This window comes from Porites lutea, chromosome 4, assembly GCF_958299795.1.
Source record: "Porites lutea chromosome 4, jaPorLute2.1, whole genome shotgun sequence".
Classification (NCBI taxonomy): domain Eukaryota; kingdom Metazoa; phylum Cnidaria; class Anthozoa; order Scleractinia; family Poritidae; genus Porites; species Porites lutea.
The window spans coordinates 1006476-1033641 of record NC_133204.1 but is presented as its reverse complement, the minus strand read 5'-3'; the positions used below and the strand labels follow the sequence as shown (position 1 = coordinate 1033641).

The 27166-nt window shown below is 38.4% G+C and overlaps 2 protein-coding genes, 1 non-coding gene and 1 pseudogene across 3 annotated transcripts; 2 read left to right on the top strand and 2 right to left on the bottom strand.

Annotated features, from left to right (window-relative positions):
- The first annotated feature begins 2038 nt into the window (after positions 1–2038).
- On the top strand, positions 2039–7120 carry LOC140933120 (chondroitin sulfate ABC exolyase-like; annotated as a pseudogene).
- Positions 7121–10497: 3377 nt separating this feature from the next.
- On the bottom strand, positions 10498–15460 carry LOC140933118 (acetylcholine receptor subunit alpha-type acr-16-like). The gene is made up of 6 exons (XM_073382635.1): positions 15260–15460; positions 13576–13620; positions 12732–12841; positions 12296–12418; positions 11538–11693; positions 10498–11168 (listed from the first exon to the last, which is right to left on the bottom strand). Exons 1-6 carry the CDS (start codon positions 15458–15460, stop codon positions 10583–10585), a joined length of 1221 nt encoding a protein of 406 aa, XP_073238736.1. The 3' UTR covers positions 10498–10582.
- A 3810-nt stretch (positions 15461–19270) lies between these two features.
- On the bottom strand, positions 19271–26562 carry LOC140935136 (uncharacterized). Its single transcript, XM_073384671.1, has 5 exons — positions 26414–26562; positions 23997–24093; positions 22324–22356; positions 20882–20989; positions 19271–20406 (listed from the first exon to the last, which is right to left on the bottom strand). The coding sequence occupies exons 2-5, from the start codon at positions 24036–24038 to the stop codon at positions 20257–20259; spliced, it is 333 nt and encodes a 110-aa protein (XP_073240772.1). The 5' UTR covers positions 24039–24093; positions 26414–26562; the 3' UTR covers positions 19271–20256.
- Trnat-ggu (transfer RNA threonine (anticodon GGU)) lies at positions 21078–21150 on the top strand. The gene has a single exon. It is a non-coding gene; the product is annotated as a tRNA-Thr (tRNA).
- Positions 26563–27166: the final 604 nt, after the last annotated feature.

The following is a 27166-nucleotide window of genomic DNA, read 5'->3' as shown; positions in this document are numbered from 1 at the left end:
CTAACAAGGGTTTTACAGAACGCATTTAAAATAGTATTCTTTTATACTCTGTTGACTGTCAAATAATTAAGAGATCAACTTGGAAGAAAGAAAAAAAATGGAATAAAAACCCAGTTTAAAAGACAAACTCCTCTTTGGACTGAATTGCGATTGTCCTCAAAACTAATGGCTATAAAATGGTTTTGTCATACCAAGTGGACATGCAGACCCATTAATGCCTACTGTAAGGGTTAGGGTTAGAAAGAGTTTTACTCAGTCACCGTGAGAGATATTGGAGCTATTCATTATAGAGTCGTGGTTACCATGTCTTTCAGAAAGGAGCAGACATCTGTTAAAACCTACAAAGTTACAAATAGATAAAGGGGTCCTGGATTATGCCAGAACAACAACAGGAAGCCACCAGATATTCTCTTCTTGTTCCAAGTTGATCACTTATCCAAGAGATTGGAAACAACAGCATTGAGCTACCACGTAATTTAACACGACGTAACTATTTTAAAAGGAAGTATATCATTTTAAAAAGGAACCATATTTGCCACAAGGTGTCTATTCAAGCTACATGTCGCCTTTAAGTGAAATGATATTAGTGCTCTAATGAAAGCAATGTACCTGTCAATGGAGGCGTGTTGATTTTGGAACCGTGGAAGGAACTTGTCTGTAATAAATATGAGATCAGACTAAGCTAGTAAGGTTGCATCTATAAAAACGTCAACAGATCGTATCAGCTCCACCTTCAGTCTCCAGCAGCACTGCAGAGCAAACTAGAAACTGCTTTGGGTAAGTTGAGTTTAATTTCTACCTTTTGTGATGAACATAAGTTCGACAGCCTTTCTTATACTAGGCTAGCTTCCTGGAACGATGTGATTGATCTGAACGTTGTTTGCCTCTGTTTCAGAATGGGATATTTAAAATTATGATAGAAAATTTATAATCAGTGTGAAGCGAATGGGAGCTTTTTAGTATTTTCAGACAGTCGTAGTTAATGAGATAAACCAGCGGCAAGGCCTTTTCCAGTTTTCCAAAAATCTGAAGAAAACTGTAACTGTATTTCTTATTCATACTCGTCAAGTGTATAATAACCACACTAACCATGATATCCCTTATCCCCTCGTGTGAAATATCCACAATATAATGACCAGACGGTCATTTTTTCCACTTTCTTTGGCGTCGGCCTTCGAACGAGCGCGCTCCCTTGAAGAAAAAATGATCCCAGGTTAACCATACCTGTGTTTTTAACTTTTATTTTTCCTCAAATTTCCGATATCACGCACGCTCAGGAACTGTCCATTTCTTACCTCTCGTAAATTAATGTTCTATCACTGATTTGTTTCAAACAAATCTACGCATTGCCAACTGGGATTAAATCAAGTCACAAAAAAGTTGAGCATTGAATATTTAGCATCCTAGACTTCAAGATAACATTATTCACTCCCTTTATGTTGAACGCAGGTGAAGGTTTGAGAAACATGTTAACGTTTCTCGTTGTTTCACTTTTGTACCACGTTTGGTTCATGGTTCCGTTATGGCAGGCTCAAGCACAGGGTAGGTATTAAACGTCTTGTTTGACTCGCCAGGCAAATGTAGAGTCAAGGTAAGTTTCCAGGAAGAAAGCAAAGCTCTATCTATCAAACACAGAACTTAAATAAAGTACTGTCGTCATTGCCATCTTCTCAAATTTCAATTTTGTCATATCACTTAAATCAATAAGGCTTCTTTCCAGGAATAAGTCTTCCGGCATACCTGGTACCTTCATTAATTTTGTTAACCTCTCGAGACCTGGTATAAAGCTTGTGATTGTAATTGCAAAATGCACGCTTGTTCACAAAGTCACATTTCGGGACCTTGTGTAAAAACTAAAACCTACAACTGTTATTCATTCAAAATATTTCTTCATTTCTGATAGTCTTTAATCCTCCGGCTAATTCGTAAAAACCAGCTGACGCTGATCAAATTAGAAAGACCCGATTAATTTGGAGCAATATACTATCGTTACGGTTGCATATTGCTCCAACATGCAATTGCAGCGCCATTGTTTTCCATGCTATGCTTTGATTTTGGTTTGTACAATGAAGCATGTGAAGAAAAACAAGTCATTTACATGAGTTTACCTTTTCTTCCGTTAGTTTCTCCTGCTTGTGTCTACAATAACGACAAGAAATTTGATTTCGAGGTTAAAGGCGAAGAAAATTGTTTCAAGCCTACTCCACCAGAGTCCGGTACCGTAACAAGATCCAACAAAATGGTTGTTGTCAAGCATGGTTCACATTCGTTGAAGTGGGTGGCTTTTAGTGCCTCTAGCCTGAAGCTGGAATTGAAACTTCAAACTCGACCAGGGTCCGAAATTCCAAATGATTGGTTGAGACGAGGCGGCGTAAAAGTTTGGTTTTACAAAGAAAGGCCATCACCAGGGAAAACATTAACTGTAGAATTTAAAAATTCCAGAAAACCTGTTGCCAGATTTCAAGCTAATCTTGACTTTGAAGGGTGGAGAGGAGTGTGGGTCAAATTCGATGAATGCAAAATTGATAGTGCCAGCTTGAAAAAACCGACTGTAATTAATGAGGTCAACTTTGTCCTTAACGGGGCGGACACAATTTATATAGATTTTCTTCAATTTCTGAAAAGTATTGGTGGCCAGTCCCGCGACAAAGTTGTTCCTCCTATCAGTCCATTTGGATTGGAAATCTATGGCATAGGAAACACCTGGCAGCAGACTTATAAGTGGAGTCAACAAGCCATTCCTCCATTACCTTCGACAGTCGACAAGTCCAAAAAAATTAGCCTAGAATTGATCGAAAGCCGTCTGATTAACTGGTACTGCTCAGAAAACAAAACTTCTCCCCACTTTCCAAGTGGCAGCTTTCTCAGGAGGCGTTGGAATTCCCTCTCAAGGATTATCAAAAAGGCGCATGAAGAGTACGGTACTCTAGACCTGGATTCGATCAGTGGTAAAGTCATAGGTCCACCTCTCTTCTGCCGAGACTGCAGAGGTTCTGAAAAGTTTGGTACCATTTTAGAAAAAATCCTCTTACCCTTATCACTTGAATTTTACATAAGATCTCGAAGCAAAGAAATAAAAGATACTGTCGCTGCGTTTCTGGGTGACCTCAACTCTGACGCCAAGGGCAATGCCTTAAAAGCCATAGCAGGTGACAACAAAAACATGATAAATCAATTAAAAAGCTACTTTCCCCCTTCAGGGCGTCTTACCCCTGACCTACTGAAAAAGGCAATAATTAAACTCAACCTTCATCGTCTAAACAAGATCAACAACATTCTAGATTATATAAAGCAACAAGGATTTGCAGACGGCAGTGGCCTTGGATCATTGGACCACGAGTGGAATCGAAACGGAGCTGGATTTATGCATAGTCTGTTCCTTATTAAGGACTCTCTTAAAAACAAATCCAAATTGTTGGACTTGATAAAGACAGCCAAATGGTTCAATGAGTTTGGAGAGATTTATCAATCGCCCTCGTTTGAAATCAAAGGAACGACTGCTGACCGAATTATCACGCTGATGTTGTTTAGATTAATGACTGTCCTGGTAATGCCAAGTAGCACTGATGATGAAATCAAAGCCAAAATTCGAGACATGGAAGCCCTAGTTCGGTGGATGAACAACGCTCTGGCTGTGAACGAAGGTCTCGGAGGAGTCATCAAACCTGACTTTGTCGGATATCACCATAAAGCCTTCTATGGACCCGCTTACGTGCCTCAGGCGTTACACACTGCTGCCTTGGTTTACTACCTTCTTGGGGGAACTGAATTCGCTTTATCGGCTTCATCAGAAAACAATATCAGACGGGGACTTGAAACGATGCGTATAATTGCGGTGAAGTATTCCACACCAAACAGTGTTAACGGACGTATGCCAAGCTATTCTAACAAAAAGATTTTAATTCTACTACCTGCCTTTGCTTACATCAGTGTTTCCCATCCGTGCACTGAGCAATCAGAAATAGCTGCTAGCAGTGCAGTTAGCACGAATAAACCGGAAATGTTTTTAAGGTTATATAACGACACAACCGTCAACAGTTATCTGGAAGATGGAGGTTACAAAGTGAAGTACTATTACAACAGTTTGGGCTCTCTGGACATCATGGAAGCGGTAAGTTCAGCTGCCTTAGTTTCTGAAACTGATTCGATAACTATTGTTATCATTAATTCAAAAGATTTCGCCGTTTCTGATGGGCTTGAAACCTCCGGCTAATTAACAATTATTCCTCGAGCCCAAATGGGCTCTGAGTCAATGGGCTATTGACTGGCGAGAGGAATAATTGCAGTAGTAAAATCCAACTGGTTGTTCAAAAATATCGAGACAAAACAACTTTAGCTGGTTAAAAATAGACTTTTAAATCCTTTTTTGCCGCTTGGGCTATAACATATAGCCTGGTAGTAGCTCAACCAATCAGAACGCAGCATTTATAATAGACCACTAGTTGGATTTTACTAATTTTCCATAACGAACTGACGTTGACCAAATTTGGAAGAAGCAAGCAATATACCTGAAAAGAAAAGATCTATTTTAAACTTTTGCGTATTTGATCCGTCAATCAAATCGTACGTTTTAATGGTTTCCTCTCTGATTTTGTTGAGATCTCTTTGTGTGTATATACTAAAACAATTATTCTTTTCAATCTCAGTGAATAGTGACTTTAGGAATATTTACCTCGTATGAAAGCCGAATTCATTAATTGCTTTATTATTCATTCAAAACAATTCCTAGTTTAAAAACAAGCCAAAACATGCTTACCTTCGTCAATGTTAAGTTCACCTCGATAGTGCATGTTTAGAAGATAAAGTGCTGTTCAGGTCTGCAAATATACTCCAAAATAGCAGATGTCCGTCCAGTTGTCTTCTTGCTATGTTTTTAGACAATATTTCGTCGTGAAACGAGTAAAATGTTCCGCCGACTGTTCGGCCCTTTTTCTTTCACAGCCAAAACAACTCAACCTCTTCCTCGGGTCTTCACGGTTAACGGTGCAATAACCTGCAACTGTGCCGCCTTTTTGACGCCATCGGTTGATTAATCGCAAAATTCTTCCAAATTTGGTCAACAGTAGCTGGTTATGGTGAATTATGCGTGTGCATTTAGCAAATCAGAAATGGAGAAATATTTTGAATGAATAATAATTAGCCATTATTAAACTCGGCTTTCGTATCATCTGAAGAATTATGAAGAACGAGGAGGGTGTTATCCGCCGAGGCCGGATAACACCCTCCGTGATAGGAAAGCCGAATTCAATAATTGTTTTATAATTCATTCAAAATAATTCCTAGTTAAAAAACAAGCTAAAACATGCTTACCTTCATCGATGTTAAGTTCATCTTCGATAGTGCATATTTATCGGCAAGTTTAGGAGATAAAGGGTTTTTCAGTTCTGCAAATACTCTTCAGATAGCAGATGTCGTCTGTCGAGTTGTCTTCTTGCTGTTCTTGCTATGTTTTTAGCCAATAGTTCGCCTACTCGTGAAACGAGTGAAATGTTCCGCCATTTGGTATCCTCTACCAAAACAACTCAACCTCGTTCCCAGGTCTTCTCGTTTAACCGTTGAATAATCTGGCAAATTTGCCTCACGATTGGCGTAATCAGTTCACATATCGCAAAATTCTTCTAAATTTGGTCGACAATAAATGGTCATGATGAATTATGCGTGGGATTTTAGGCAATCAGAAACGGAGAAATATTTTTAATGAATAATAATTTTCTTTGTATAAAGGTTAAAGATAATGCTAAATTGAGAGGCGTTTATCCCGAGTCCTCCCCTGAAGGTCACTGGTCCAAGAATTTTGCTGCTCTGTCTATCCATCGACGCAAAAACTGGGCTGTTACAGTCAAGGGATTTAATCGTTTTCTCTGGGATTTTGAGAACAAAAAGAATGAAAACGTTTTTGGCATGTTTGCCAGTCATGGTGCTTTGCTGATTGCCAACAGTGAAAGTTCATGACGTCGAAAATGGTTGGGATTGGACCAAAGTCCCTGGAGCAACGACACTCGCATTGGACCTTAATGCTTTGAAATTGAAAAAAGGAAGGTTTTACAACCCAAAGGATTTGGTAGGAGGTCTCACGTTTAAAGGTACCAGTATCTTGGAAAATGGTATTTTTGGCATGGATTTTGAACAGCCAAACTATAGTCTGAGCGATTGGCGAAAAAAGATAGATTTCGAGTTCAAAAAATCGGTTTTCTTTTTTGAAAATTTGCTAGTTTGTTTAGGAAGCGACATAGTAGCAAAAAACACTGGAGGTAAAATCGTTCAGACAACGCTTTTTCAAGACAAGCTGACAGAATCACTTTCCATAAAGATTAATGGGGTAGTAAAAAGACTCTCGACGTCTATTTCGAAATCAACACCGTCGAAACAAGGACAAAAATTTTCGACGCTTACTGACACAAAAGGGAATTTTTACTACATACCAGATGCCAGTAAGGATATGTTAAAGGTGCACATTAAAAATCAAATATCCAAAACAGAGGACGGGAAAACTCCTACATTCGGGAAGTACGGTACGGCGTGGCTCGAACATGTTGGCTTTCCTTCACAATACGAATATGCAGTCATAATTCCGACTCCAACATATTCTCCAACACCATATAAACTAGCATCCGCCCAGGAAACAAAAATGAAAGCTTATAACGTGCTGGAGAAAAGTAAGGTAGCTCATGTCGTTCAGTTTGTCATATTGCCTAAGACCTGGACCCCACTCAACCATCCCGTTACAGCCTATGTCATTTTCCAACCATCTACATCTCTTCCCACCAATGGTCCGGTAGCGGAAGTCAACAGAGGAAATATTCTAATCATGGTTGAGGAGACTGTGGAGTTTATTCACCTCAGCATCAGCTCCCCAAGTATAAATCTTGAAGTAAAGCGACGTTTAAATAACTCAGGTGACGCGAGGGAAGAAGAATTGTATCAATCATCGAGCAGAGAGCGTAAAATAACGGTCACACTGAAGACACCAGTACAGCGAAGTATCGTTTCCCTCATGGTCCATGATGACCCGGATAGTTACAAGCCTAATGTATGGGTGGATGATGCAGGCCAAAAAATCACCTTCCTGAATCTCAAGAATGGCTTCAGCGTTGAAGTGAAACTGAAGAAAAAGCCGTGAGTTTTCATTTTCTTGTCTTTGATTATTAAAAATATGATTTAGAATAACACGGTACATCTAAGTAGTTCTGCCTTTTTCATTTGTTAACTGCGGAAATTCAACTAGTTGTTAATGAATAACTGTGCTTTCGCCCGATGTAAGAATCAGGATGCCGGAATCCGAGAAATTATTGTTTGTGGAAACCGAAATCCGGGAAAATTTTAATGTCATCTTGAAGTGTTCCCCCCCCCCCCCCCCCCACCCAAAAGAAAAGGAGGGTTTTTGTGTGTAACTCTTGCAGGATTCGTCAAAATGTCAAAAATAAGGTATCGCTACAAAGATCTATGCTTGTTAAATTCGCTTCTTAACAGCTGAAACTTTAATGGGTCTAGAAATGTATAATCTGCTTGTTCTACAAAGGGGAGAAAAGGACCTCACCCGTCCAAAAGCATTAAAATGCGTGGATATAATGCGTATTCGTTTCCTTCAATTGCCTGTCTCTTTTACAGTTTTATGGTTGTAAAATGTTTTCGTATTGTATCGTCAGTACAGGCCTAATCAGTAGTCCAGTTTCGAATTCGCCGCGGCCGCTGAATAGAAGCACTGAAGACTCATTTACACAAGACAGCCTCGACCTAACGTAAAATGTTTACAAATACCGGCTAGCAGGTGCCTGAATTGAAGTTAAAAACAATAAACACAGTTGTAAACAGGTCTTATTCTGATTGGAATGAGTGAATATAGTTACCTTAGGTCGAGGCTAACCCTGAATAAATGAGTCCTCAGTGATTCCATTGAGCGGCCGCGACGAATTCGATCCCGATTGCAGTTCTAGGTTAGATCCTCGAATCTGTTGCCATCCATTTTACAAATCTTCTGTTTAGTTCTATGAACAATAAAACACTTGAAGAAAGACAAATCTTGACATGATCTCTCTTGTTCAATTCTGTTTTTTTTTCCTCTTAGAAAACAGAAATCTCCCAATGACTTTCCAGAAGCTGTCCATTGGTAGAGGCTTCTCCATGATTTCTGAACGCGGAAAATGACGGATCGAAAAAGTAGCTGTTTCAGCGACTGAACTGTTTCCCACTGTTAAGCACTCAACAAAATTCCGCTAAAGTAAACCGTAGAAGAATATTTAGTGATCTAATATATTGATTTGAATGGTTAATTAAAATCTGAAGTTATCATGATCGATATTGCATGAAAATTTAAAAATTATCGCGCGATAAATTGCAACTTATTACATGATAAACAGAAGCTGGAACGTTGCACGTGGAGAGATACAAACGACTATTTGCAGAAAACCGACACATACCGACCAATTACTAGACCAGTCTTTGCACAACCCGACCTCTCACAAGGCTACAACTAACCGGACTTTGACGAGACGAGCGCAACTAGTTTGCGACTCACCTGACAGCCTACAAGACGAGACTGATTATCTTAACAACGTTTTTAGTAAGAACAATTACAACACGGACTTCGTTAGACGGAATACTCACAGTAACACTGATTCCAACACTCAGACCAACGGGGCGGCACATATACCTATATGAGGGAGTACCGCCCCCGTCCCCCCCGGGATTGTTTTTATTGTGGGACACGAGGCCGGATGATTTATTCTCCTTATTTCATTGCACAATCTGAGAGGCATTTCGCAAGATTGATACGAATGAACTTCATGATATATAATCGTGATTTTACTCACCAGACTAGGCAAAGAGTAATTTATAAAACCTTAAAATATCCACATGATAAGGAGGACCGAGTCCAAACTCATCCAACGAAATGAGAAAATAATATATCCACCAGGGCCCTGTTCCTGAAAGGCCGATCTAGGATTAAAGTTTTGTTCTGTTTGATTGTATTTTACATTCCTGTTAGGGTATAACATGTTGTGTTATCATTACTGTAGTTTGTTGTTGTCGCGGGTGACTAAGCAGTCTAGAAAAGGTATCTTACCATTTTCTTCGATCTCCTTGGTAACCTGTATGTCCGCGTTCTGTCTGTTAAGGTGTTAAGGCGTCGATTCTTTCTTTGTGTACGGCAGTAAATGTGTCGTCAACGTAACGTTACCAGAGAGGTATAGCTGGGGCTTGTTCCTCGATGTTTGCATGACAATTTCTGCTACAACAACAGAATCTGGAGAGCCCATAGCTGTACCGTGTAACTGTTTGTAATGTCTGCCGTTGTACTGAAAGTACGTCGAAGTCAAACAGAGGTTGAGTAGGTCCATAATGTCGTCTGTAGGTAGTGGTAGTTCAACAGTAGAGTTCTTAATAGCGTTCTCAGTACAGTTTAGAACCATTTAAAGTGGAATACAGGTGAACAGTGGTTTCACGTCAAAGGACACTAGTTTGTGGTCGTCCGGTATATGTATTGTCTTAATGGCGTCAATAAAGTTCTTAGTGGACTGTAGTTAGTTTTGAAACTCCTCATAAGTAAGAAATTGTCCATTCTCCTGTAGGAGATCCTTTATTGAAATATTTCCTTTTGCAAACCATTCCCTTATAAAGAAAGGATTTCCATTTCCATGTTTTGTTCATTCTTTTGTTTAAGTTGACGTTTTTATTTGGACGAAGAACGACAGTATATCTGTATAAAAATAGGTAGTTTTGGGTGTAGATACCTTGGGTCGTAGTTGCATCTTAACAAAAAGTTGAGACCTCCCGGTTTAACTGCAACGGTGTGGAGCGATTCTTGGACCACTTTCCTAACTATACTGCTGTCTGTGTTTTTTTTGACATTAAGCTGCAAGCCTGAAATGTCTCCAAAATTATTTATGGTAACAAATGCATTTTCCACAGAGCTAATATCAGCACAGAGTAAATTAGTATCATCCGCAAATTGGCTTATTCAGCTTCATTTCCAAAAAAATAGATTCCTTTCATAAGATTGTTTTGACGAATTTTAGCAGCTAAAATTTGCGGCGCTGAGAACAAAGAGGTATGGGGAGAGTGGACACCCCTGTCTTACTCCTTTCGAGGGCTTAAACCATTTGGTTGCAAATCCATCATTTAAAAATTGCTGTTTCAATATTTACATAAAAAACGCTAATCCATCTTTTAACTCTCTCCAAAATTCAAAGTATCTAACATTCTATTGATATACGGCCATTCAAGAGTATCAAACGCTTTTTTAAAATCTAATGACAATAATATCCCTGATAGGTTTTGAGCTTTTGTATATTCTGTTATATCACTAATCAGCCTTATGTTCTCGCCAATATAGCGACCTTTAATAAATCCTTTTTTATCAGAGTAGATTATTTTTGGTAGCATTTGTTCGATTCTCCTTGCAACAGCTTTCCCTGCAATCTTGTAGTCGGTGTTAAGTAAGGTGATTGGCCTCCAGTATTTTCATGGAGGAAACAATTTTTCAAGAGTTTCATGGGTTCAATCTAAGTTGAAAGTTTGTTATACCTGTTTCGTATTTTCAAAAAGAAAAATTTTTGTATTTGGCACCATCGTCGTAATCGAGTCAGTGGGGAGCTTGAAAGAACATCGAGAGTGAAACAATAGTGATTAACAGTGCAAAGAAAACAATGAAGAATTTATCCAAAATACGGGCAGCAGTTTTCCATTCGTTTCTCTTTAAGATATCGTCACTTGTCATGATTCTCCGGCGTTTGCCAAATGAATTCCTTGATCCAAAGAACCTTCCGAGCCAGTCAAGAATAATTAAACGAACCCACATTGGCATCTCACCATCACCATGGTGACCGTAAGAGTAATTAAGCACTAGGCAGGTTGCTGCCAATGAGAGGGAGATTAGAACCATGGTGATAATATAGAACTTGCCCAAAAGAGGAGCGCCATCGGATGTAGAAGGGAGGTTCTGATAGACAAACTGTAAGAAAACAATCATAGCTAACAGCACAGTGATTCCAAGCTGCATTCTCTCTCCGGATTCCGGTGGAAGATAGAAGCCTATCAGGACCATAGTGGTGATGATCAAAGCAGGGATAATCAGATACAGTGTGTAAAACAATGACTTACGCCGAACGTGAATGGTGTAGGTAATGTCAACGTACGGTTTAGGGCAGCAGTCGTACAACTTTGAACTTCTGAAATGACAAATATTAGCACGCCTAAAGTCATTAAAGTTTTGCAAGTAATGTTTCCTTCTTTTGTGTTTCTTTCCCTTTTTTACAGTTTGTTTTTGTTGTTTCATTCGTGTCAATTAAAATCAATTCAGTAGCCGTCAACCGTAACCCACCTCGTTTTGTCTAGTTGTAAAATTTCCAATATTGTGAAGTGTATTTACATAAAGTAAATTTGTTATTGTAGTGAACACGTTTGTCGTTGTAACAGTTTTAAGACTGTGTAATTCGCTCGAAATTATTGGACAATAAAGTTAGATAATTTATTGCCAGACAATCATATACTATAAACAAGCAGACAACTATACACTATAAACTGTAAGCTACAGTCACCTTTTCTGTTCTATATTTAGTAGTTGCCATTCACCATGTTCTGTGTAGATGTCATCACTTGAGGCATTCGTAAGAATGCGCATGTCCAAGCGGCTTTCATCGTGAGTCCAGCTGCCAAATTTCATGGGACACTTTTGTTCGTCAAACGGGAAATATCTTACGAGGATATAAGCATGATTTTATGTTAACGTTATAAACAACATGGCCCTTACTTTATAAACTTAACAAGGGGAAAAAATCAGTAATGTCGTAATTATGAAATTGAACGTGATCTTTGCAGTAGAATGAACAATCCAAGCGGTTGAAAAAGAACCTGAAAAAATTCAGGCTTGACCGGGAATCGAACCCAATTGATGACTGGATGCAACGCTTCATTCATTGCGCTTATCAAGCCAACTGAAGAGCAACGGCTATTGTGAGTTCGTTATATACCTGATGGTGGAAATGACATGAAAAATTAATGCCATAATTGCAGGATTCTAGAGGGAAACGGGCATAGCAGTTACACCCATTCATTTCCTAATGATTATACCTAAGCAATGAATGATTTGTATTTTTCCTTCTAGGATGCTAGAAATTTACCAAGTGTTGGAACAGTCCATCAGACCATTGATTTGACAGCGATCTGGTCACTCAGCTTAATTCTAAAACGAGGACCATCCAAAAGGCGTGTTTTTGTAAGTTAAATAGATCATATTCTCATTTAAAGCTCTTGTCAAGCTTAACCTAATGATGACGTTGCTAACGCCAGTGTTTACCTGACGTCCAATCGGCAGACTGTCACAAACATTGCTGGAGCTAACCATATCGTTCGTCCATTTGAATAGATGACAACGTCTGTCTTGTACTTGTGTGTCCCTCCAGGAAATGTAAATTCCGCACTTAAGTTGCAAAGAAATTGAAAAGCAATTACCAGACTTAAAAATCAGTCTTAATAAGTAAAGTGAGTTCAAGTACCTAAATTGACCTTAAGGCAACCAAACATTAAGAAGTTCTTTTTATATCGTCTAGAAGTACTTTTTAATATACCTTAGAGGGAATGCTTTATAAAGACGGGCCGTTGACACATCCTTAAACTGCAAGGTGCTTTCCCCGGCCCCCACTTGAGCAGTATGTTAATCAGATACAACGTGTTCAGTAACAGGAACGATTTTTTATCCCTCTTGGACTGGATATGGTAGTTCGAACCAATACCTGTTATAAAGCACGATATCTGGAACCCACACTTTGGAAGCGTCTACATTGATCTCGTCGATACCACCGAAATCAGATGCATTCCACGTCAAAAGGGGGTTGATCCATTCCTGAAAAAATGTTGCGTACCATGATACTCTATATTCACCTAAATCTGACATTTTAAGCGAGATGGAAAGAACGTGACAAAGTTTCAAAAACGTAAATTCTTTAACAGCGATGTTAGGGACTTCGGAAATCGAGTAAAAGAGCCCAAAAATGACGCACTGCGCATGCTTGGAAATGACCTTTCGCTGCAGCGCCAAATCCTACAATGACCTGTCTTGTGGAGTAGTCGCTACTACGCGAGTTTAAAACTCACCTTTTTTCCCTAGTTTTCACAATCACTGGTTTTAAAATCTTTATCAAGAAAGTATTTGACACTTCTGGTTTTCCAATAATTACGTCTTCCCTGCGTTTTGTTGATTAACAGAGAAAGCAAATGAACGAGAAATCCCGTAGTCATTGTTTGGGCGCCGCTTTCTTAAAATTGAAATTTGGCGGGCTACGGTGACGTACTCTCCCCACGACTCTGCATCCACGACCGCCGTAGTAGAAGTAGCCGTAGCGATTTGTTTAAAGTCCCTAAAACCCCTGACGGCGACCATGTTTAAGAGCTGTCTTTGAACAACAACAACAACCCAGTTCGATTAGATATTCCCGTATTTGCCGTGGCACTTCTAAATGAACATACATGAGGTAAAACCAACAAAACGGTCAAAGAGTACAGGAAACAGGTTCTGTCTTCCACAGAGTTAACTGAAAAGTGTTATCGGGTTTAGATGTTGATAATTGCCATAATTACCTGATAGGTGTAGAGGATTACTTGTAAGAGTTGTTCATTGTCCTTCTAAACGGAATAAGAGTAAAACAGAGCGTGCTGTGAGGGCCTTAACGGCAGAATTGACTTTTTCAAATGAGTTTTCTTGACTCAATCAATTGTAGAATTAGTGGTAACGTTTAAAGTACACCTAATTGCAATAACGTTGTCATAGAAAAAAGCAAAAAGCAAAAAGCCAAATAGGAATAAATTAACCATGTGATTTACATCTGCGTATTTTAATTCAGTAGTTAACAATTATTTAAGAATTCATTCACAATAACAAGAGATAATTATGTAATTCCGCGCTGTAAGATAGACAGGCGCCATAGTCATTTTAGAGCCAACATTCTCCATCAACATGTACAGACGTCGCACAATTCGAAAAAGAAAAAGGTAAATTGACGCGAGCAATGTTATGTCTTAGTTGTCGCACTTTCAGTCGCCAATCTCTTATGTCCTAACAAACGAAGCTTGGTCTGTGGATCAGGTGAGGAACTGGCGGAGGACCCCCTTATCCTCTCCGCGATGAAAAGTCCTGCCTACGCCCCTGATTTGCTGCTTGAAAATTGTGATCAGATGGTGTTGTGCACTGCAAACCATACGCAGACTGGCTTTTCTATTTAGCACTAATCTAAAACACGCTTTGAGTTCCTGGAATTTACCCCAGGCTATATTTATTAAAAGAAAATGGAGCTATTATTTCTTTAGTAGTTATCCGATACACCTTTGTAATTCGAGCACGTTTGAAATTCAGTGGATGAATCAGCCTCGAAGAAGCCGGCTGATGCAAATGATTTCTCTCATATTACGCGATTAATATTCAGCTATAAGCTTGTGTGTTGTGAATGTTGCAAGCTATGATAATTACATGCTAATTAATTCCTATTTAACTTTTTGCTTTTTGCTTTTTGCTTTTTTCTATGACAACCTTATTGCAATTAGGTGTATCTCATCACTGGCTAGAATATTCTCACGTTAAAACTTTTAAAACTACTGCTACAGATGCATTTGCAGCCACCCCACCTACTTTTGAACTATGATACCATATTGAGGGTGTGATATAATTGCGCAGCCAAGTGTATTTCTAACAGACTTAAAGTTTGCTTGTTAGTGAGTAGGAATCGAAATGCATTTCCTGGAGAGGTTTGTTTTTAAACGGTATGTATATTTAACTCTATATTGTTACTGTGCTACGTCATAAATGATACGGGACATATACAGTGAACCTGAATCGTGTTTATTGTTTTTCTTTAACATACAGCGGCCACTTTATTCTATCGAATCAACAAACTAAAATTCCTTTAACTTATTGGTCGCTAATACAACTTGTGTTGGCGAATAATGCTTTAAATTATAACAAGTATGGGGATACTACTTACTGATAAGCTTTGTGAATATAAGGGAGGTATTACCTATATCTGAAAACCCAGCAGGTAAATACACGAACTTTCTCTCGCAATTTCATTTCGTTATTCCAGTTGATAAAAGTTATTTTCATTCGCATAAAAGTAAAATAAAATACAATAAAGTAATACTGTAGGCACCATCCTTGGGGCTTTTTCGTGACTCGCTTACCCTCGTTAGCTCTCATTTAAGTTTTTCATCTGTTTGCTATTCCAGTATCTCTAATTAATTTCATTAACACTTACTATTTATTCCTACTTACCAAATCTATTATCTGTTTGAGTTTTGCTCTAAATATGACGACCACTTGGGAATTTCTTTTGAGGACGGGTCGAGAAGATTTGCTGTAGTTTTGAAACAGGTTACGTAACAGTCTCTGTTCATCATTCAGTACAGCCGCTATTAAGAAAATGGCGGTTAATCGCTCAAACACGATGAACTTGTTAATCTTCAAATTATTCATATGATTACAGTTTATGACAAAAATATAGGATAACGAAGAGCTTGGACAAAGAGTAAATGAATATTAAAACAATTCACTTAATGATTTCGGTTCTGATAGGAAATGGGAAATTAAACAGAGCCAGAAGAGCGTAGTTGGTCTCAACCTGGTCTGTTGTTTAGGCGGATATTAAACACCCTTCTCGATCTACAAACCTTTTGGTATCATACTCTGCCTCAGCTAATAATTTTGAAATATTTTTATCAATATTAAATCAAACAAGAAAAAAAAAGAATATCTAGATACAGCAGTTTGCAAAAAGAGAATTTGAACACACTCCATTTTATATCATCAGCAGTTTTTTTAAAATCTCCTGACGTCGATTTGAGGGTTAAGGCAGTTACCGCCCGATTTCAAATGTTCCTATTCATTGGTAACTTAAAACATGGCTAAGAACTTTCGCTGTAATATTTTGAGTAACAGTACAAGACAAAATGATATTTTCGTAAACATATACAAGGGTCTCAATAGGGTAGAATCATTTACAGTTAACAGCAGATAGGCCCCTGGTCAGAGGTTATTATTATTCATTCAAAATATTTCTCTGTTTCTTTTTGGCTGAAATCCCCCGGCTAATTCTTCATAACCAGGAAGCGTTGACCAAACATAGAAGACGTTTACGATATCCGGTAAAATGACGTCAATAGTACAGGTTATGGTCAGAAAAAGTGACGGCAACGGAAAAGTATTATCTCGACGAGATTGCGCCGTTGTCTCAATTTTTTTGGTGGAGCCAACGACTAAAATTTTAGGCTGTTTTACGGCTAGCGGTCAACCCCACTGAGACCTTCATTAAGATTGATGAATCTTACTCACCACGTGTTCTAAAAACGAGAGCTGTCGACAATGTTATAAGCAGAGTGAGCAGGATTTTAGACATCTACAAAAGCAACAGAGACAGAAAAAGCGTAGTAATGTGTTAGATTTCTTTGCATTTTAAATTATTGCGTCCTGTTTTAAGCTGTTAAATGTAAAAATCGGAACGCGCTTGTCAAGTTGTTTTAATATGTGTATATAATATGAATACAGTCGACTCCCGATAACTCGAATCTTTAAGGGAAATCTTAAATAGTTCGAGTTAGCGGGAGTTCGAAGTAAATAACCGAAACTATAAAGAAATGGGATGGGGAATGAATTCAAGTAACATGCACACTTCAAAGCTTGATAAATACTCAGTGCTGGACACTGTGTTTAACCTGGACTGACCAAAAACTACAGACAGAGAATACGTGGACGGGTTGTTAAAATAAATTCAATGTTTCGGACTGCAGTGCACTTCTTTATTCGACTTGTCAGGCGCTCAAAGCATAGCTCGAGTTATCGAGGGTAAATTTATATAAATATGATCTGAAAGGAAACAAAACTTACTTCGACTATCGAGGGTTCAAGTTACTGAGGGTAAAATTATAGTAAATGTATGAAGGAAATCCAGGGGAAATCGATTTTGGTTCGTGTTTGCGTGGGATTTGAGTTAGCGAGGGTCCGCTGAATTATCGGGAGTGAACTGTTCAGGCCTTTGATGCTTTGACCGCATCACTTGATAAGATCAATTTTTTTGTACTGGAAAGATACTGATAGAAGTTAACATTTTTCAACACATATAATAAAATTAGATTATTTCATATTCATATTTTACTTTTGTTAGTAGAACAAATCACTTAAAGTCATTATGAAAGAAATTTCACATACATGCGCGACCTATTTTGTCTTTCTAAAACCTGAATGGACAGGATCGAGAAAAACGTTTTCATTTTTGTATGTTGTAGGGAAAGGACGTGAAAATAAACTTCCTAATAATATGCTTGAGGATTATTTTGTGGTACTTCATTGAAACTGACGATAGTTTCCTTGAGTAGTAAAGTACAGTTGAAAGTGTCTTTAATAAAGGCAGCGAAGCCTGCCATCGAAATTGAAATGGTCGTCCAAGTTTGTCACGTTAGCGGTACTTCGATGATCCATTAAATCTAGAACCTTCAACTTCTTTAGATTGACCGAAGAAGTTTTCAAAAGGTGTACATTCAGTCAGAAGTTTTTGTAAGGCCATTCCCCCCTTTTTTTTTCGTTTAGCGTCGAATGCGTTTCCTGATATTGGGTCGGTCGGTCGGTCGGATTAAATTCAATGTTCCTGTTTTGTTCCTGTTTTTCGCTATACTATTACTATGCTCATTTATCAGATTAAAAGAATTACTTCCACTGAAAAGTGGTTTAACTAAGTAGTTACTTTTTTTTTGAAAACGCCAAAAATTTGGGTCGGTCGGACGCTAAACGGAGTAAAAAAAAGAGGATTGCCTAGCTAATAGCATTGTCTTGTGTTCGGCCACTTAAAGTATCTATAAAACCCAGGAGACTTTGTGAAAAATTTTCGTTGCTTTTTATGTTTCAGCGTGTACCACAGGCCATTAATGACGGCATGAGACAAGTGCAACAAATATCGCAAGTCACCATACTATCATGACAGTGAATAGTTTACGTAGGACTCATTAAATTTTGATTTATACAGTGCATATTATCTTTGAGCCGATCACTGTTCTTTCTGGGGGACGTTTTGTTAGGTATGATCATGTTTGTGATCGGTGGATTTTGTGGGGTTGATCGATTTGTCTCATGCGTGAAATAACAGAACTTACCTCTGACATTAAATTGAATGACTTCCTTGTTAACAAAGCAGATGATTCCTTCTAACGGCACTAGTTAGATAAAAAATATTCTGCCTTTGGGTGAAACAAAGTTATTTTGGTTTTAAATCAGCGTTTCGAACGTTCAAACAAGGCAGAAACTGGACCGTATTATACACGGTATTTCAACAACTGTGATTAAAAATCACCACTAATCAGAAATACGTCAATGCATTTCTTTATATTCAGCTTATTAATTCAAATCACATTCAAACGTTAATGCAAATGTCTGTCTCCCTTAAAAAGTCGTTAATTATAACAACTTCTTAAAGGGTTTTCAAAAAGATGTCATGAAATCGCTAATTTTTTTAAAACTGTAAAGGAATATTTCCAGGTCAAAAACAGTAAAATTAAAAAGAACATACAATATTGTATCAGTTTTCTGAATTATAGCAGCAGAATAGACCACAGAGGCCTTAACTTAAATTGTAGCTTTTAAGTGCCATGTACAGTTTTCAGAAAAAGGTGATACAATTTAAAGTGGTAATAAATGTTTGATTTCTTCTGTTGTACGTTGAATATTACTTCTTGCAAAATTACCATGCACACTGCACGAAATCTTCTAATTGCTTTTCGTCAGTTATTATTTTATAAAATAATCCTCACTTTAATAGTTCAGTACAAATACTGTGGTGAGCTATCTGATTTTTTTTTCTGATAAAATAAGATAAGTAAATCACGGTAGCATACCGGAAAAACCTGTGATTGTGACTGAGTTATTGTCGCTATACCTTGAAGGATGCGATGGCGACCGGCTTCATTCTGATTCCTTTTCAAGATATTGACAGTTTGCAAATTACCGTATCTTGTTTTTCATGGCGTCTTTATGATTTAAGTTAAGTCTAACATGTCCCATGACTAGAAAAATCTGTATTTGTCCTAGTCGTGCAGTGGAAAAAGATACTTATTTTATAGTTTTGAGTTGAAGGTGTATTATTCCGCGTCATCGTTGCTTAAGCTCCCTAATATTAAATGTTGATTGTATTTGCGAAAGTTACTTGAGGGAGATATGCATCTTATTCTATATCTATCTGGCTAAAGTGGATAGATGGTTATCTAATGGTAATAAATGATTGGCCAGGCGATACGCAGTACATGAGGTTGTCAAGTTCCAGTATATTTTCAAATAATAAAATCGTGACATAAAACAATTGATTTGAATAAGAATAATTTTTGTTTATTGCATATAACGAGTCAAAAATATGTGTAAGTTGCTTTCAATTGATACACATGCCAGGATAGTAGACATACATAACAGTAAACGCGTACAAATATTCATTCAGAGCATCATAATCACAAATTCATAAACAATAATGACAATTTGGTTGAAATTTGCAATCAACTATAAATTATCAATTACTGCACAGTAGCTATTATGAGTACTCTGATTGCCTGAATCCACCTACAATTATTAGAAATAACTGATGCCATTATTCTAAGTTCAAAATTCACTTGAGAAACAATTAATGTTCTTTAGTTTCCGTGCCATAGTTGTGTTAACGATAGTTAAGAAAAGAACTTGAATATGACGGAAAAAATAAAAGGGCTACTTTTTGTACTGATATAAAAACTCTGACCAGATTTTTCATTCTTTTTCTACCTGTAGTGACCTGTCGTTGTGTAATGATTTACAGCTAGAAAATTATGCTGTTTACCTTTCTTATGTGATTTAAACCCGTTCAATCCATTTATGGGAAAACAATAAAATGGCACTCAAGCAGATGTCGTTTATTTGCCTAACGAGGCAAAAAGGATTATAAGGGTTGCTTACCATTTGCACAATAAACCACCCCGTTTAAAATCTCGTGCGTAAACATTCAACCACTATTATTAACTTTATAGAAAAAGAACACGCTACAAAATATATCGAAGCTTATATGCTCCACATTTCGTTCCATATCCACTTTCATCTTCCTAAATTATTATTATGCCAATTTTTTTTTTTCGATGAGTAGGGTCATGATTTTTCCAGCGCACTGAGTTGTCCGCTGCATTTTTTTTTCTTAACGTTAGTAAGGGGTAAATACTTGGGTTGAAAGTGGGCCGTGACTTATCTCATGCAATATAGCATTTTGATTGTTTCTACGCCAGAACTGGAACAATTGCAAATATAAAAATACAGAATAACACGATAGCAACTCCAAAGAAGATTGCCATTATTGCTGAAAACTTTGCATCTCTCGAGGCATCTTCCGCTCTCTTTAACTCATCTGCTTCGAATCGCTTGTTTGTCTGCAAGAAGTATGAATAGAAAATGATATTAAGTCACACTAGCGATACAGGGATTCGATCGTTTTTCCTTTTTTCTTTTCTTTTTCTTCTTTTTAAAATTGTTCTTGTAAGGCGCGGAAAAAAAAAAAATTCACAAGCTCTTACCAGTCTTTAAATACTCTCTGTCCTCACATTCACTCCAGACCTTTTTTTTAAAGAGTACTAGTGCCCGCAGGGCTCAAACCAACGCAAAAATAAGACTAAGAGACCCATCCCATCACCCCCTGCTTCCGCCGCTCGAGTTACGAAGAGGACTGAGGACGAGTCAGGCTGTTTTCATTTTGTCCAAAATCTATTGCGCCGCTAAAAGCCATGGATTGGTCAAGTGAAGCTAATTATTCTTGTTTATATTTTCTGTTTATATTTTTTATTTACCATTCTTTCAAAACATCTTATTCCAGTTTAAGTGTATACACTCTTAACCCGCGTTACTTACAAGATATGACATGACAAAAGCCAGCGAGCCAACCAAAGGACAAAAGAATATGGAAACTATGGCCAGTAGGCGGTAGTCATTTGGAGGAGCCTCTCGTAATGGCGCAAACTGAAAAAAAAAAAGAGTTGTCAGTTAAAATACATGATTAAAAATTGTAATCTAAGCAACGCAAATATTGACCTCACTCCCAGTGTGTGGCTTCATAGCTCAGTTGGTAGAGCAACGTACCGGTAATGCTGAGGTCACGGGTTCGAATCCCGTTGAAGCCCTGATTTTTTCAGGCTTCTTTTTTCCAATTACTTAAATTGGAAAATTTACTGCGATGATCATTCTTCACTTTCGCAAATATGCTTCGAAGAAAAACTTTTAAGGGATAACCATGAATGAATAAACTCAGTATACTCTCTGAATATTTTCTACTCAATTCTATTCTCAGTCTTCATTTTTGTTCCATCCATCCCCATTCGTTCACTGAGCCCATCGGTTAACTGTGGATTATAGCAGTAAATGCCCTTCGTTTCACGGTGGTTAAGGGGGATTTTTAAAGCCGCGAGCAGAGATATTCGCGTTTCACTGTGGTTAAAGAGGATCGTTAAAGCCGCGAGATATTTGCGCTTCACGGTGGTTAAAACGAGATCTCCGCGTGTTAAGGTGGTTAAAGAGGATCGTTAAAGCGAGAAAACCGCGTTTTAGGGTGGTGAGAACTGAGATAGCCGCCACAGAATTAAAAGGTTCTGAATTATCACTTATACAACGCTGCGACAAAATTTCATTATTCAAATGGTACGTTTTCCAAAAGCTTATAGGAAACCTTTTTCAACACTTGTTTTCTTGACTTTTTCTCTGGTTTATATAGCCGTGAAATAAGGAGACTGTACACTTCTCTAAGTGTTTCAGTTAACACATTAAAATATATATTCATTCTTAACTAACTTTATTGAATTCGCCACGTTGACTCAACTCGGTGACTGGGAATGAAACAAGACTTCCGTCCCTATTGATAACCCCTTCATTACCCACCCACACCACCGGGGTCTACGCCCCCTGCTCTTAACGAACAGCATTGTGGGTTCTTTACGTCCCACATGATCAGAAAAGTGAAAGAGCTGTGGGACAGGACCTACGGTTTTTCTTCCTTATCCGATAACTCTAGAATGTCTAATCATTTTGTAGATGTCTCAACAACGGCAGCACATTCTCCTCAGTTATTTAAGACTCTGAGTGTTGGTCCGGCCGGGGTTTTAACCAGCGACCTCCCACTCGGCAGACCGTCGCTTACCCAATTGAACTAGCCGGGCGGGCGGTTCCTCGGCTTGCAAAAGAAAGAGAAACAGAAAACATCAACATAGCAAAGGAAATTCAAGAACGATAACAGATTGATGATTTTTTTTTTTAATCAAGCTGTTATTGTTCTTGAAAGAAAGAGACATTTAATCACTCACGCGCTCTGCCTGCATGCTAAAACCAAGTGGTTCCTGAAAAAAGAAATTGGGCAAATAAATAATTTATGGAAGGAGTGACTAGCAAGATTTATTTCATACCAACATAACTGAAAAGAAAAAAGAATAAAGAATGTACAGAAATAACTGGTTCGTTTATACGCGATGCATCTTTTAAAGCTTCAAGAGTAAGGCCAGCGTCAAACGTTGAACTTCACATGGGACGAACCTCAAATGCTTTATGACCGAGAATAGTAGATTTTGAATCAGTCATGCAGTTTTGAGACTCCTTTTTTTTATTCGCAGATCATTCTTGTCTTTGCAAGTCTCCTCTTGTTTGTCACGTAAACGTCATTATCGTGGGGGGATCCATGTCAAATAATTCACGACCAGCGGTCTTGATCAGTCTAATTATTCGAACAATTCAAAAATTTTAAACAGGGTTGTCAAGAGTTAATGAAATAAAGTTGAGTGCGTCTTTTTTCTACAATTGTTGTAAGAGTCAGCATAAAGAAAACTGAGGATTTTTCATGCCACACCATCTCAACTAACGTATCTGACTTTTCCTGTGTGTAGTTCTTCTCTCCTTCCCCAATGTGGAGAGTCTCGTTTTTTGCAAATGGGCATGTCAATCAACATTGGGGAGGGCGTAACGGGACATTTGTCTCAACAAATGTGACGACTACTTATGGTGTTTTTGAACACGGAAATCATGGTAAGAGTTGATGGAATAGAAGCTTTTGGCTCAGTGTTAACTTTAAGACCTGGGGTAATGGCCAACACGTAACGGGCAGGCTGATCGCCCGAGAGGGATACCTTTTTCAGGCTTCCGGTATATCAAAGGGTAGGGATTTCACTAGGTAAGTTTATTCACACTTACTAAAAAAAGTACATAATTACAATAATGATAGGAAATGAAAAAGAAGCAAATCAGAGCTACTAATACATGTTACAATAAATATTACATTGGAAAAGTGCGTAGCAGTGGCCAAAGGAGCAAAGCTTTCGGGTGCTTTCAAGTATAGAGCGGTTTTCATTTGAGTGTCGAAAAGTAATTGGTTTTGCGCTTTCTACACGATGCGATTGGCTTAAAAGATTCGCGCCACCTTTTCATCCAATCAGAAGTAAAACCAAAGCCAATTGTGACGCGCTCGCATGCATTTTCCCGCGCTTTGCGTCAGCCACATGTAATTACTTCGAGTTTTGATTGGTTCAATGTATTGTCTGTGTCCTATGTGATTGGCCAGAGTAATTACTTTGGTTTTGGTTTTACGACACTCAAACGAAAACCACTCTATTGAAGGGAAGGGAAATCCGTGTCATTGTCGTCTGTGAAAGGGCTTAAATGGGCCAACAGGTTCATTTTAATGCTGTGAAAAAAAATAAGAAAACTTTCTGGTTTAGTGATTTATTCATATTTAAGAGACGGTGCATTTACAGCAGTTAAAAGTGATGCAACGTTTTAAACTAATATGGGTATCATGAATAAAAGGTATACGAAATGGGTACCTTTTCTGCCAAAAATGGTATATGAAAGGGTAAGGGGTTGGATCTCGGGGCGAAGCCTTCCTTCATAAAATCCGGGACTTTACGAGCGCCGAAGATTGGATCTGCATTTCATTTAACTCAATGTATCATTCACTGCATAGAAATACTGCATATTAAATAATATGTACCTGCACGCCTCCTTCATATTTGCCTGATTCGACTTCGTCCATTGAGACAAGGAAATTTCAGTAGTCCCAAATTTGCAATGACTACGAAGCAGTAAGACTAGAGAGAAAAAATCAGATGTTGTCACTCATCTTAACCTATGGAAAATGACCAAGAATATAGCGATTCTTCCAGGACCTATTTTAAAAAGGACCTCATACCCAATACATATATGTTTCTGGCGCTGCAAATATCCAGAAAAAAGGCCAAATATTCACTGATCCTATCCCTGAATCGACTTACCCAATGGATTCTCTCTGCAAGAATCTTTAAGACTGAGATTGGGGACCTGAGGAATTGCCCAAGTGCGACCATGCCGCTGAGATGAGGGCAAGGCGTTTATTTCCTCGCCATTTTCTGGTTCAACCTATCATTACAGCTTTATAAAAATACAACCAAAGAACTTATGAACTCTCTTAGGCCGAGCAAGAAACGTTTCTCACGGTCTAACCTGACATAAAACGAGTGTGTTTCAGGCGAGTTCAAGTCAATTTGAAAGAGACGGATTCCTTTTCTTCAAACCAGTGATATACAGAATGTATATCACATTTCCAATGGTTTTAAAAGGCCGTATATGTACTGTTCAGTCGCATTTCATAGGACAGCAAAGGCCTTGTAAACAATCAGCCCCTGGCACAGAACTAAGGCCATTACCTCCACACTCGGCTCTCGGATCGACTAGGTAACTCAAAAATAAAAATAGGAGACTGTTCTCTGCTTTTCTTGCGGACATGCAATGCTATCCGGTAGATAAAGAATAGAAGATGATCGAATAGTATCCCATGATGCATTTTTCCAAGAGCATCAAGCAATATCGCAGTCATGGCAGATTTCATCGGAAATAAGGTCGTTTTCTCGTCGGCTTATTCTTTTTTCTGCCAGTAGAGTACGAACTGCAACGGCACAGAACTGGAATAAGTCGTTTTAACGACACCGGAGTGGTTGGCCGATAGAGTTTGGTGCGCTAAATTCTGATTCATTCATTGACTTCGGTTTCAGTCGGGTTCGAGTCCTCACTCCTACTTATTACTTCCGCAACGGTCCGAATACCTGTTCATTGCGACAAAGAGTGGCAGAAACCTATCCGATATGTGACGACCTACTTTTAAGATCGGCGCAGCTTCGTTCTGTTTTGGAAATCGCGTCGAAAACACCGTCTTATGTGTGAACAGAAGCCTTATCCCGAATGGTTTTAGCCAGGTGGGTGGACTCCGCATATGAAAGGGGTGGGGATGCTCGTCGTCTCGCTTAGGGGCCGGAAAGGTCTTGTTTAAGGTTGTACGTGAAAAAATATAAAAATATAATATTGTCCGTGTTTTAACATGGTCTCTTTTAGGGGTCAAAAAAGCTTGGGCCACGCCCAGATCGGTCTCTTTCAGGGGTTTAATTCAAAATTTCCGACGAGTATCCCCACCCCTTTCATATGCAGAGCCCCCCCCCCCGGGGGTTTAAGCAATCCAGTATAGCGTGCACAAAACCTTAAACTGACTGACACTTATGTCACGCAGCTAATTATGGCTAGCATAAATTACTATATGAAGCAATAAACTCAACAGCATTTTTTTTAAAAAAGGCAAATCAAAATGAAGATGCACATTTGAAATGCCAGTGCTGACAATGAGAAATTGATCTGACTAAACGCTGTCACAGATGACGTATCAGGAATAGGTAATAGTTGAGGTGAGCGAAGAGACAAATGCCAGATTACTTCTGAGTTCACTGTCTAGCATGTATGTGTATAGAATCAATTTAAGAAAACAGAGCAACCAGTAAATATTTTAAATTGGAAACGTGAACGAAACAATGTTGTCAGCAAATGTTTGTAATACATGCATGTAGCAATGTGCCACAAACACAGTTGTGACCGTGAGCGAATCGAGTGAGCCACCCACCACCGTGAGGCATTTCGTTTGTTAGTGAGTCAGGGATGCTGCATGAGTCATAACTTCCTCTTCAAAGATAACACTCACGCTCAGTTTTTGTTTTGCCTTATTGTGCTGGTCCTCAGAAAGAAGCGAAATAAAACTGTAATAATCTATCACGAGAGAAAATGAATGGATCAACAGCTTGTATGGCAAAATCGTTATCGAGCGCTTGGCAACCATGGAGTGCCGTTATCTAGTTATCTCGTACTACTGGCTATATCAAATTCAGCTCAGCGTCTATGGGAAGTCATCGCAAGAATAAATTCGACATTTTGTTCCGCGAAAAAGTGTATTTGAGTTGCGTGCGTGCGTAACCTTGTTGTCGGTGATGCGAAACGTATTTTGTCTAAATATTACGGCAAAACTACTCTTGTTTAGAGACTCCAAGCAAGTGATAACCTGGGTTTATGCCATACTTAAGTGAATGACTAACGTGAAAGAAAAATAGTTTTTACCTTTAACTTGCTAGAGTGGCGTCGTCTCTTGTGGACATTTATTGATCACAGATGTTACTACGCCTGCTACGCACCCAAGAGGCACACATCAAATACAAGCGGACAATACATAATACACATTACTTGAATAGTTGTTTTGAAAATAAGGCCACCAAACCGGATCCACTAAACTTCTTATAAAAATCCCTGATCCAATATCAAACAAAAAAAAAGGATTCAATAGTGAGGGAGGGGAGGGTCGACATGACTGAAAGATTTACAACATTGGAAAAGACACATTTCGATCTTGCGGATTTATTTCGCATCAGTGTAAGTAATTATGCGCAGCTCAATGTTTACGGAGTGCATGTTTCAGTCGATTCGTTTTGCCAGTTCTTTCTTCCCTTAAATGTAACCAGGGTCTTGAGCATGCTAGCATTTTATGCATCCAATAGTATAAAGTACATTTTTCTGTTTTAAGATTTAATTTTCACTCGGTTTTCAGAGAAACGCAACACTTTGCCAATTTAACAGACACCGATATAGCTAAGGCAGTGGAAACCCAGCGAAACTTGAACGAACTTTTTGTACAAGAGTTCCGTTCAATATTGATTAGGGCTTGTTGTTGTCTTATTTAACAAAGTTTTAAGATTAGAGATTGGAATAAACTCCTTCCGTTCGACAGTTCACAAAATGTAAGTTTTAATTCGCGCCATTACTCACGCACTCATTCTTTCAAAGCACATTTTTTCTTCCACTTTCCACTCTTTCGGT